Genomic DNA, 11,196 nt, shown 5'->3' with positions numbered 1-11,196 from the left:
TTTTCCTTGTATCACAACTTTCATGGTATTCGGAGATCCACAAGGTTTGCCACTAATTGGATATTGGTTAGAGAAGATTGCTAAGGGAGTGAGCAAAATTCCAGAAGAAATAAGGAAAAGTTATTTCATTGGTGAAGGATCAGTGTTACATTATGGTAAAACAAAATTGGAAGATGAAGCTTGGTGGAGTCCTTGGGATGACTTACGGTCTCCTCATCATGTGTATATTGTGCCCAATGCAGTAGATGTATCCATTCTCCCTGATCGATAGAGACGGCGTGAACATGTTATAGCACTAACCATGATATATGGAAGTTTGAGTGACATCATTGGGCACTCTAGTCCTCTTTTGAACACATTCAAATTATTACACATATTTGCCATGTTATTCTTTATAAAGTGGTTATTGTTCAGAAAGCTAAGCAAGAATGATGAATCCAAGTCCGAAATACTCCAAGCTATCAACCAAATCATGATATTGTTCCTAAAGCGTTTGGCCAACTACAACCAAGGAGTTTATAATACTCCAAGTTGCCGGATCAAGTTTCCTAACCTGAACCTTGAGGACAAGCTTCTTTTTGGGGGCGAGAGTATTGTTGTGAACCATGCGAACTCCATAAGGGCCTATGGGCTAGAAGTGGTAAATAAGACTAATCTAGTTGAGAATACTGGGCCAAGCATAATATTGAAGAGTTTTATTTGGGATCTAGGCCCAATTAGCAAGTAGGAACTGTTAAAAAGGACGAGGGGTTAGAAAGAACGGTTATGCGTATTGTGATGCTTCGGCAAAAGTTTGCTTCTCTCGTCCCCATTCTCTGAGTCTAATTCTCATCTCCTTCTTCTTGTCAGTTCTTCTAAGTCATTTCCATTGCTATTTCCTTGTAATTCTGTTCAGTTATTGCAATACTACAAGTCAGCTCCTTGTGTATCAACTGGTTATTTCGGGTTTGTTACAGCAGGCATAAGTTGGACCAAAGACATAAGTTGGGTGTCAAACGAATGACAAATATTAAAGACCACCAATTTGAGGGACAAAAATTAAAGACCACCCCAAAAGAAGGATAATCCGCGCAAAAAATGATGTTTCGGCCTCACTGTTTATTTCTATTTTCTTGTTTAATAATCCAGCTCCTGTTGCTAACTGTAATAAAAAAAAAAAAAAAAAAAGTTATAATCATTCTTTTTAGTTTAGCTTGCTTTCCAAAGGTTTGATCTTCATTTTTTTCTTTCAAACCCCTGGACAATAATGATTGATTCTACTTGAATCTTAAGGATCAATTCGCAACAATCATAACTTGATTTTGTTATCATGTTGGACATTTCTTGTTGTAGTCGATGGCATATGGAAATTTTTATGCAAGCGTTACGTCACAACTCAGGTATATATGAGTTTTGAGTTTAAGGTCGTGAAGATTTAATAAGGTTTAACTTCTATATCAAAGTGATATTTACTCTTAACATTATCTTACAAGCAGCGTCACGTGGATGTATATTAGAAAAAGGGCTCTATATATGCATACATAAAGAGACATATTCTTAATTTAAACTTTATGGGTTTAATTTTTAAAGTTCTTAGCATTGAGCCTATATTATATTTTAAATTTTATGGGTTCAAACCTAATATTTATCGCAACTTTAATGAATTTTTATACATAAATTTATACTCTGCTTCGAAAGAGCTGATTCAAATATGATAAACCTAGTGCTATAAGGTTGCATCCGCTTCTGCATATACATAAGCACATAAATTTAATTATGCATATCTGGTGCGTATACCAATTTCTATTAGTTATCATGATTAGTGATAAAAATGAGTCAAGAATGTATATTAATTATTATTTTTAAAATAAAGTTAGGAATTTATCAGCAGGTAATATTGCATCAATACCCCAGCCAAGGGCAGCTCTTGCTTGGGTTGCTTTAATGGTAACTTTTGCTTTTTTTTCCCCTCTCTCTTGTAGTATGAGTGGACTCTAGGGGTCCTACTAATTGAGCAAAAAATATCAATATTAATTGCTTTCTAGATCGTTCTGCAATAAGTTTTGAACAACATAAAATGCCTTTGGCTGGCAGAATGTATTTTGGATTTTATTAACATTCTCTAAAAACGGCACAGGTTAAACAATAACATATGAAAACATTTCATGTATTTATTTGATTGGTGTAAACATTAATGGTGAGTAATAGCATTTTTGATCTAGCTCCCAAATATGCTTATTTAGAAAAAAGATTTTTGTAAAGAAGTTCTTTGGAATTATTTTTTTGGAGAATAGCAGTTTACGTTTGTCTATTCAATTGTAATTACTTTTACTATTTTTGTGCTTGACCAAGTTTCAAATGCGTTTTTCAAAAAAATAGGAGTATTTTTTTTAACCTCTGCTATTGCTCAAAACCATTTATTTTTTCTCCTAAAAATTAACTTGATCAAACACCTCAACTCTCTAAAATAGACATTGTTGACTTGCAGAAGCTTGGGCAAACAAAACAAAAAATAATGTGTGTGCCCTGCTAGTTTTTTTTTTTTTTTTTTTTTTTTTTTTTTGTGGTTTTCTCACCCAGTGGTCGATAATCGTTTTGGGCAGGACTGATTCAGATTCACCCCCAAAAAATCATTTTTTTTGTGCTAATTACCCTTCAAAAGCACTGGTCTTTAATTTTTGCCCCTCAAATTGGTGGTTTTTAATTTTTGTCCTTCGCTTAATATCCCAAGATTCTGGGTTCGAACCCCATCTCAGTCAAAAAAAAAAAAAAAAAAAAAGAATTTCGCAAGGCAGAGTTTTGCAGTTTTGTCCTGCAGGCAGAGTTTCTTAAACTCTACCTCACATACAAAACTTTGTCTTAAGGTAGAGTTTTCGCATGTCTGAAGGCAAAACTACTTGATTAGGCAGAATTTGACAAAGAAACTCTACCTTAAGGTAGAGTTTCAAACTTGCATGAGGCATGCAAATCTCTGCCTTGCGAATCCAAACTCTACCATGCGATTTTTTTTTAATTTCTAACTGAGCTGGGGTTCGAATCCGAAACCAAAAAAGTTCTAACGAAGGACAAAAATTAAAGACCACCCAAAATAATGGCATTCCTGCGAATTGCAACCCCAAAATAAGGAAAGTATTTTCTAATAAAACCTCTAATTGTGTGTCAGTAGTTATAGTGTTATACAATCACTCTCGATCGTTTTGCGTTTTTATTTTTTTTATTTTTTATTGTGTGATATACCTAGTTTAAAAGCTTTTTGAGGAAATTTTCAAAATTTAATTATTTAAATTCGCCAAAGCCCTTCACAAAAAAAAGTATTTGGGGTTATAGGATTTTGTGTTTTGTCAAATTATTTAGGAAGTGCTTTTATTTGTATTTGACCTATATTTTTAAAATTTACTATATAATCGTTAAATTACCAACAACAAAAAAAAAGAGTACAAATTTAATAGTAGAAACTTTAATTAAGTTCTTAAAATATTATTTAATCAAAAACCTATGCCAAAAGTTGAAAGTTTAGGGGGTTTAATTGAAATGGAATACCTAGCATTATAATACTAAGATTACCCGTTTGGGGGGAAACGTAAAAGTAAAATCCAGGAAGCGTCGCCAAGCACATACAGTTTGTGAAAAAAGCTATCTAACTCATCGGGCGATCTCCATGGCGGCCACATCATCCTCATCGGAGTCTTCATCGCTTTCTTCTCGTAGGGATCGTAAGCGTCATCGGCGCCACCGCAAAGAGAAAGACAAGGAGATCCGCAAGAAGAGCCGCTCTCGCACCACCAAACGTCGTCGTACTACTCGTCATTCATCTTCCGACACCTATTCTTCGTCTTCTTCATCATCCGAAGATTACAGGTTTGTTTGTTTGTGCAAAATAATTTGCTTTATTGAGAAGGGTTTAGGGATTTTGACGATCTTGTTTTTATCAACTTAGGGTTCATTACTTTTGTAAATTGACCCCCAGGGTGTATGAGTTATTTCAAATTATTGCTTCGATTTATTTGCTTATTTTGAAATTAGTTTTCTAGGTATTGGAAACAGCATTATTTTTCACTGAGATATTTCTCGCCTTGTCAAATATAAATAGATGGTGAGGGGTGTTCCCTTAGCGCCTTAACTATACCTTTTAAGTCATTGTTAATCCCCAAAATCTGGGGAGCATCATATTCAGACGATTAAGAGCCAGAAAAGTAGTAACGCTCAAGTTTTAATCTAGCCAACAAGTGTTCTTTTAGGGTAATGTAATGTTAGGAATATACCTTGAATTATTTTCTATTCTAGTTAGGGAAGTTGCATAGTGACGACTTGCACGCAAAAGTTGGCTTGCAATTTGGAAAAGCTTAAACAACATCTTGCAATAATGTCATCTATTTCTAAACCAAGAGGAACCAATTTTCCAAATTGCAGCTTGCAATGGTGTTAGCGATAAGTCATGCAGCAATAACAACTCCGCTTTTGTCCCAAACTAGTTGTGTCTTTGGCTATATGAATTGTCACTGACCATTTTACTCTATTTGCACTCATCTAATGCCAATATTATGCTAATACAAATACTTAAAACTAATTAGAAACGTATAAATCTCTTAGGGGCTGCTCGGCTACAGGGATTTATGGGGGGCTATCCCAGTATCAAATTTGAGATGAAATTTGCATTTGGTTGTGGGTATTAGCTGAAATCAGGATAAAATTTATACCAAAATCCCGGGATTATAATTGGGATAACTTTGTTTTGAACTAAATGACCGTTAGAGGTTAAACTACTCGTAGAAAGCATATAACCTATAGTAAAAGTTCTATTTAAAAAACTGTTTAGCCCATGATTTTATCCTCTCAATAGTACTTACACTAATATGTCCATTCTCATCTGTGTTATTGCGTTATATTGTGGAGGGCTTCTTATTGCTATCTTAGTAAATAATCATCCACCTCCAAACAGTTCATAAATAAATAATAAATTATTAAAAAAAAAAATATTGCTATCTTAGTAAATAGTAACTGCATGCACAATGCATCTCCAACTTATAGTAAAAATTCTGGTACATAATTGGATGCCAATTTTACCATGCTTTTAGAAGGACATGCTATGTCTGTGTTCCACAAAGTGCTTATTGTTATTGATTCTAGCCTGCTGTTAGTGGGAGGTCTCAAGTGTTTCTGAATTAGATGGCTGCTTTCATTTTCCTTGTAACCATTTAATTCAACTCTTTTGCTGACAGTTCCTCAGACAGTGAGCGTGAAGAAGTCAACAGTTCAAAAAGACACGTACAAAAAGATAGAGCCACAAAGGTGGTTGCTTGAGAAGATTTGGTTATTATTTATTCAATTACATGTTTTGCTTGAATATTGACATATTACCAGCTTTTTGTTGCCTTTGTAGAAGAAGGATAAAGAGAGAGGGAAAAGTCACCGGCAAAAACGTCACAAGCATAAAATTAAAGAGGTAGGTTTTTGTTCTCTTGATCAAGCAGTCTTCATCTATTCTGCTGAACTACTTCTGCATTTTATGTTCAAATGTTTTACACAATTACTCCGAGCATATAAAACTAAGTACAGTTTCATAGCCCATATGAACATTTTAGATTTCAGTTGTTGTGAGCAATTGCACTTTTAAAGTATGAGATGCTTATAGTTTTTTCTGCTGTTTATCTTTTACGGCTCTTCGAATTTGGAGCTGTGGTCTGTGACATGATGACTGGATGCTCGATGACCTGTCTGGTTTTGTTACTTGCTTGTGGATTATGGTGGCAATACGAGCCATGTGCAGAAGCAGAAGGTGGAAAGTAGTGGCCCTGTGCAGCTCTCTAAGGTTTTAATTTTTATACTAATTTTTAGCTCTCGTTTAGAATTTTTTTCTCCCTTCTTTTTTTCATATGCGTAATCTACCAAATCCAGTTTTTGGGGCGTGACAAAGATGATGGTGTCCGTCGGAGTGCTGTCTCTGGCAAAAAGGTATGTTCATCTTTTTTGGAAACGTTGCTGCTAATGTTTGTTACCTTTAGCTTGTGTATTAATCGCCTTGAACATGGGTGGCGTTAAAGCTGTGTTACTTTCATTTCTTATTGTGGAATGATAGTGTTTAATGTTCTTAATTTGTAGATTCTCTTGAAGCTAGACAAGACAAAGGAGGACAAGGAAGCAGAGAGTAAACGAAATGAATTACTCAAATTTCTGAATGCAAATTATGATTGATTATTTGAAGCCTAAAAGTTAGCCTTTAGTTTCCCAAAGGTTCAGGCAAATGTTTGGCAATATATCTTCAAGTAAAATGCTCTCACTGTATACAGAACTTGGATCTCATTTAGCCTTTCTTGGTGATGATATTGGTTGAATCCAGCCTCCTGTTGTAGTTCAATATCATGCTGCTGCTAACAGTGTGGGAAGTTTGGGAAGTTTGGGAAAGCACCAGGCCGCCAAGCTCTCATACATGTTTTTGCAATACCATACACTGTAATGTTAAATTATTGAAGTGTTTTGGCTGATCATTGTTGACTATTTTTGGGAGCGGGAACCAACCTTGTTTTCTGATGAGAACTAATTTACAAAGTTAACTGTCTAATTTCATACAACTTATTTAATGGCTGACCACGTCTCAATTTTCAATATAGGCTTATAAACCATAATTTGACTAGTATAAATTAACCCCTTGATACTTTACCAAGTGTAATTAGGTGATCAAAATTGAACTTCTGCTGCTAAATGTGTTTGCCTTTTTGGTTGAGGCAGAGAGGAACTCGTACGACCTTGCGTACCGTAGGTTGTCACTTGAATTTCCTCCACACTTGCTTGCTCGATTTCAGAATTTCCTTATAATCTCGTATGTTTAAGGATAATAGTCATTTTGGACCACCTGGTTAACTTAATCTTCGACAACCAGCTAGGGTTCGTTATTCCTGTTCTGATTGTTGAATGCTTCCCTGCAGCCTCAGGTCTAACTCCTTCCCATTTCCTGTGATGTTTTTAGCTTCATTAGTTCTTGTTGTATGAAGATCATCTTTGAAATAGACTGAGGATGTTGGAGATTTTACATCTGCATACACTACAGAACAAGAAATTATAGTCTTACTATGACTAATCATATTGTTTCAATTTAATGTCATTTACTTAGTACATGTATAAAAAGGATTTTATGAAAACACGAGCTTACTTATTTTACTTATGTTCATGGAACCTCTACATATGGAAAACAAGGAAAGACAATCCTGCGCTTAAATCTAAATTAGTGGAAGATAATTGACATGATTATCAGTTTTTTCTTCTTTTTGAGGCAAAGGGGGGCATTTTATTGAAAGCAACATAGCAAAAGCGCATCTGGAGAAGGGGAACTTAAGGCCTGACCTCCAAAGAATCTATGGAAGCTTAGCATTCCACATTTCCACTCTTGAACAAAAGAGACTTTAGAGTCCGAAGGTCAGCTGTAAACTCCCAAAGCCAAAATCTTCGGATTGACTTATTTTAGGTGTTTTTAAGTCAAAATAGTTTTTAAGCACTTTTATAGTGTTTGGTAAGATAAAAAAAAAATGCTTTTAAGCACTAACAAAAAAAAATAAGCAAAAAATCATAAGTGAGGATGCTCAACTTATGGCTTATGCTTATAAGCCATAAGCATAAGTTATAATAAGTCTATCCAAACATGCAATAAATCATATTAGTCATTTCGGATTGTTCCGTTTTATCTAGTTTTAACCTCAATCATATTAAATCTATATAACACATTCTATCAAAGATTCCTCCCTTATTGTTGAAAAGAGGATCTAAGATTTAAACTTGATGGATCTATCTTTAAGGTTCTTAATACTGAGCTTGTTGTACATTTAAAATTATTATGGATTTATTGGATTTAACCTTTTTTGAAAGATTAGAGCATTTTCACATATATATTGCCTTGAGATGAACCTGTTGCGTAAGAGCTGCATCAGTTGTATTATAACGTTTGAAACTTGTTCTTCATTCACCTTTTGATGATTTTGTCCCGTCTCTTCCTAGTACTCATCTAGTGAGAAAGATAGATGCTTAAGCAAACGATGAATAGAAATTTGGGTGTCTTGTGCTTACTGATGAGGGCCAGAACTAAGGTTTGCTGAAGGTTATCTTCTTCCTAAAACAACTCTTTCACCCGAACAAAATAAATGTGAAATGATTACGTACAATCCACCGCACATAAAATCCCAAATTCTGCTGCACAACGCTTATCAGCCAAATATTGGCACTACTCGAAATGATGAAAGGAGTTCATTATAGCTCAGCATTAATGCAAACAACAAGAGAAGAAATTTTAAACTTACTAAAATTAGAAGAGACAAACTTCGAACTTGTCTGTTTCTTGTGTACAGACAAATTAAACGTAAGCTGTTTTCTGTTTACAGCTCCACCTAGTACAAGGACAAACTGCCAGCAAGGATCGGTGTTACGGTTTGGTTATCTTGAACCAAACGTAGGCTCTAGCTAAGCTCCTCTTTGTACTTTCCATAGACAAAGACAATCTGCCAGCAAGGTTTCATGCAATTTTCACTCGAGGCTTTAATGTCACACTACCTAAACTGTGAATTAAAATTTAAACAATGCAGTGAACTCATTACATGACAAGAACTTGTTACCTTTGCTTTTGGGCACGGTCACATCTAAGGTGAATTTGTCCTGATTATTTGGAAAAGCAGTTGACAACAAGTTCTCCCTTCCAATTTATCTTGACCTTCTGCCCTAAAAAAGAGTTTATTTTGACCTCCTGGGCAAAAAATAAATAGTTTATTTTGACGGACATCGGCCCCACACCATTTGGGGGAACAATTGTCCTAGCAGCACTATATAAAATCTCACCTTCCACAATTATATTCCGCCCATTGCAAACACACTTCACTTTCTCTTCCTTCATCAAATCTTTATTTTGAAATCAACATGAAGTTCATACTCTTCCTTGCTTTATTCTTGTTCCTCCAAAGAGCTCTTGGTAATACAATTGATATATCTCCAAAACCAAAAACAAATAAAGGCCCTACTTTAATTTCTTCTTCATCCTTAATTAATAGTAATAACTTTAGTAGTGTTTCAAGTTGTAACCTCTTTAATTTTTTGCCTTCTTTGTTTCGAGTTATTTTTCAGGTGATCTGATATGCGAGGAATTACCAGTGGAAATGTGTACGCTTTCAATTGATTCAAGTGGAAAGAGGTGTGTGCTGGAGAGTACCACGTCTGGTGAAGAAGGAAAGTTTGAAATGCAGTGCCAGACTTCAGAAGTGTTTGCAAGTAACAAAAGGTTGCAGGAATATATAGAGACAGATGAATGTGTTGGTGCATGTGGGGTTGATAGACAATCTCTTGGGTTGTCTTCAGACTCACTTCTTGATTCTAAATTCATTTCCAAGCTCTGTTCACATCAGTGTTACAACAACTGTCCCAACATTGTTGATCTTTACTCCAATTTGGCTTCTGCAGAAGGTGGTTATAACCTTGCTCTTCATTTTTCATGCTTGTTAGTTCTATGGAAAATTTTCATTTTATGACTTCTATACATTGATGATGTTACAAAAATACATTATTAGGTGATCTAAAAGATAGCTATATGTTTAATTACACTGATTATGTAAAAATTATTTACAAGATATTCTAGACAAGTTACTTAATAAATTTCGGTCTTTAACTACTCTAAATTTATCATTTATGTGCTGAAGAGACAATTGGTTGTATGCATTGCATGCTTGTCAGCTTGTGCCACCGAGATACTTTCACCTTCTTTTATTTTGTAGTTTCTCGCTCTTAATCTTTATTTGTTGTATAATGAATGATTTGCATCAGTCGTTATGTTGATTTCAGGAGAAAAACTAGTAGGCATTGGACAATAATTGGTTGAAGTCCAAAAATGGATATTTAATTCCAAATGTGGTTGGATATGAATTTTGTTAGATCAAAAGTTTAAATTTTTGGAGTAAAATTCATTTTCACTTGAAAATACTTCATCAAACGATATTTTAAAAAAAAAAATTCAATTGAAATTCAATTATATAAGTATTTTAGTCATATTTGAACTTGTAAAAGTCATTATTTGCAAGTGAAGACTTGACTGTGAAGTTATGACGCAACAACCTATAGGGACTTTTCTTTTGTTATTCTCCTCGTACCGTTTATCTTTTTAGTAAATACTCTTTTAAGTCTTGTCACTGCTTACATTCGTCACATTTCTGATTTTTGTAGCTGATACAATTTATATATTCACAACATGCCATTATAATTAGAGCACATTAGGATGTATTCACTCGGCAAATTGCTTTCTCCTTTCTTTAATTTGACAACACTAGACTTGGCCACTTTCTTCAGTTTTATTTGCACAAAGCATCCCATGCGTTAGCAGGGTCAGGAAAAGGGTAGACAGCATGGGCGGAGCCACCTTAGGCGAAGGGTGGTCAGGTGCACACCCTTCGCCGGAAAATTACACGGTATACATAGGTTAAATGTTCGCTATTATGAGTATATATTCGATTTTGCACACTCTTAACACAAGTGAGAAGAAAATTTACGTACTCTTCGCCTAATTCCTGGCTCCGCCATCAGACAAGCTACCCCTAATGCAAGTATTAGTGGCCGCTTCCATTATTTCGTACTCCAGTTTATATCATATCATACATTAATGTAGCCCCAAGCCTTAGATTTTGTTATCCTAAAATGAAATAGGTGCAGGGGTATCATTGCCAGAAATGTGCTCGTCGCAGAAAACTGGTCTAGGCCGGGGAACTTCTAAGCTTCTAAGTTCAGGTGCTGCTGCTCCTGGCGGTTATGGTGGTGGTCAAGTTTCTGCCGCAGCTCCTTCTCAAGATGCTGCAGCTCCCTCTCAAAATGATGCAGCTCCTGCTGCTCCTGTCGGTTATGGTGGTGGTCAAGATGCTGCAGCTCCTCAAAATGCTGAAGCTCCTCCTCCTCAAAATGCTGAAGCTCCTTCTCAAAATTATGCAGCCCCTTCTCAAGATGCTGCAGCTCCTTCTCAAAATGCTGAAGCTCCTTCTCAAGATGCTGCAGCTCCACCTCCTTCTCAATATTGAGTTGGTTAAATTGTAGTGCTCTTCCTAATAAATGTGTACAACACTCGCACACGTTCTATATGCCAACATCTATCACAATTGTCACTTTTAATGATTTGATGGATAAATTAATCACTTGTATTAAATAGAGTCACTTGTGCAATATGGGATATATAGTTGGTGTTTATGTACTTCCCTCAGTTCAATA

General features: G+C 35.3%; 2 protein-coding genes across 7 annotated transcripts; both read left to right on the top strand.

The window, feature by feature from the left end:
• Positions 1-3,545: 3,545 nt before the first annotated feature.
• On the top strand, positions 3,546-6,464 carry LOC132064307 (uncharacterized). 2 transcript variants are annotated; one of them, XR_009416531.1, is made up of 6 exons: positions 3,546-3,837; positions 5,199-5,268; positions 5,360-5,422; positions 5,638-5,788; positions 5,875-5,931; positions 6,079-6,129. XR_009416531.1 is itself a non-coding variant. In XM_059457250.1 (6 exons), the coding sequence occupies exons 1-6, from the start codon at positions 3,638-3,640 to the stop codon at positions 6,169-6,171; spliced, it is 525 nt and encodes a 174-aa protein (XP_059313233.1). In that variant the 5' UTR covers positions 3,548-3,637; the 3' UTR covers positions 6,172-6,464. The 2 variants fall into 2 exon arrangements, 1 of the variants encoding a protein (XP_059313233.1); XM_059457250.1 differs by having other exon boundaries at positions 3,548-3,837; positions 5,747-5,788; positions 6,079-6,464.
• A 2,269-nt stretch (positions 6,465-8,733) lies between these two features.
• Positions 8,734-11,196, top strand: LOC132064306 (uncharacterized). 5 transcript variants are annotated; one of them, XM_059457249.1, is made up of 4 exons: positions 8,737-8,926; positions 9,079-9,417; positions 10,645-10,929; positions 10,993-11,196. In XM_059457249.1, the coding sequence occupies exons 1-4, from the start codon at positions 8,875-8,877 to the stop codon at positions 11,007-11,009; spliced, it is 693 nt and encodes a 230-aa protein (XP_059313232.1). In that variant the 5' UTR covers positions 8,737-8,874; the 3' UTR covers positions 11,010-11,196. The 5 variants fall into 5 exon arrangements, with proteins under 5 accessions (XP_059313229.1, XP_059313228.1, XP_059313232.1 ...); XM_059457246.1 differs by having other exon boundaries at positions 8,734-8,926; positions 9,079-9,414; positions 10,645-11,196; XM_059457245.1 differs by having other exon boundaries at positions 8,736-8,926; positions 10,645-11,196.

This window comes from Lycium ferocissimum, chromosome 7 (genome assembly GCF_029784015.1).
Source record: "Lycium ferocissimum isolate CSIRO_LF1 chromosome 7, AGI_CSIRO_Lferr_CH_V1, whole genome shotgun sequence".
Lineage (NCBI taxonomy): Eukaryota > Viridiplantae > Streptophyta > Magnoliopsida > Solanales > Solanaceae > Lycium > Lycium ferocissimum.
This window is presented reverse-complemented; position numbering and strand designations above follow the sequence as displayed.

Coding starts and splice junctions, on each gene's coding strand:
- LOC132064307 (XM_059457250.1), top strand. CDS start 3,638: ATGGCGGCCACATCATCCTCATCGGAGTCTTCATCGCTTTCTTCTCGT. Junction 5,789..5,874: donor GCCCTGTGCAGCTCTCTAAG/GTTTTAATTTTT, acceptor TACCAAATCCAG/TTTTTGGGGCGTGACAAAGA. Junction 5,932..6,078: donor GTGCTGTCTCTGGCAAAAAG/GTATGTTCATCT, acceptor CTTAATTTGTAG/ATTCTCTTGAAGCTAGACAA.
- LOC132064306 (XM_059457245.1), top strand. CDS start 8,875: ATGAAGTTCATACTCTTCCTTGCTTTATTCTTGTTCCTCCAAAGAGCT. Junction 8,927..9,078: donor GTTCCTCCAAAGAGCTCTTG/GTAATACAATTG, acceptor GTTATTTTTCAG/GTGATCTGATATGCGAGGAA. Junction 9,418..10,644: donor TTTGGCTTCTGCAGAAGGTG/GTTATAACCTTG, acceptor AAAATGAAATAG/GTGCAGGGGTATCATTGCCA.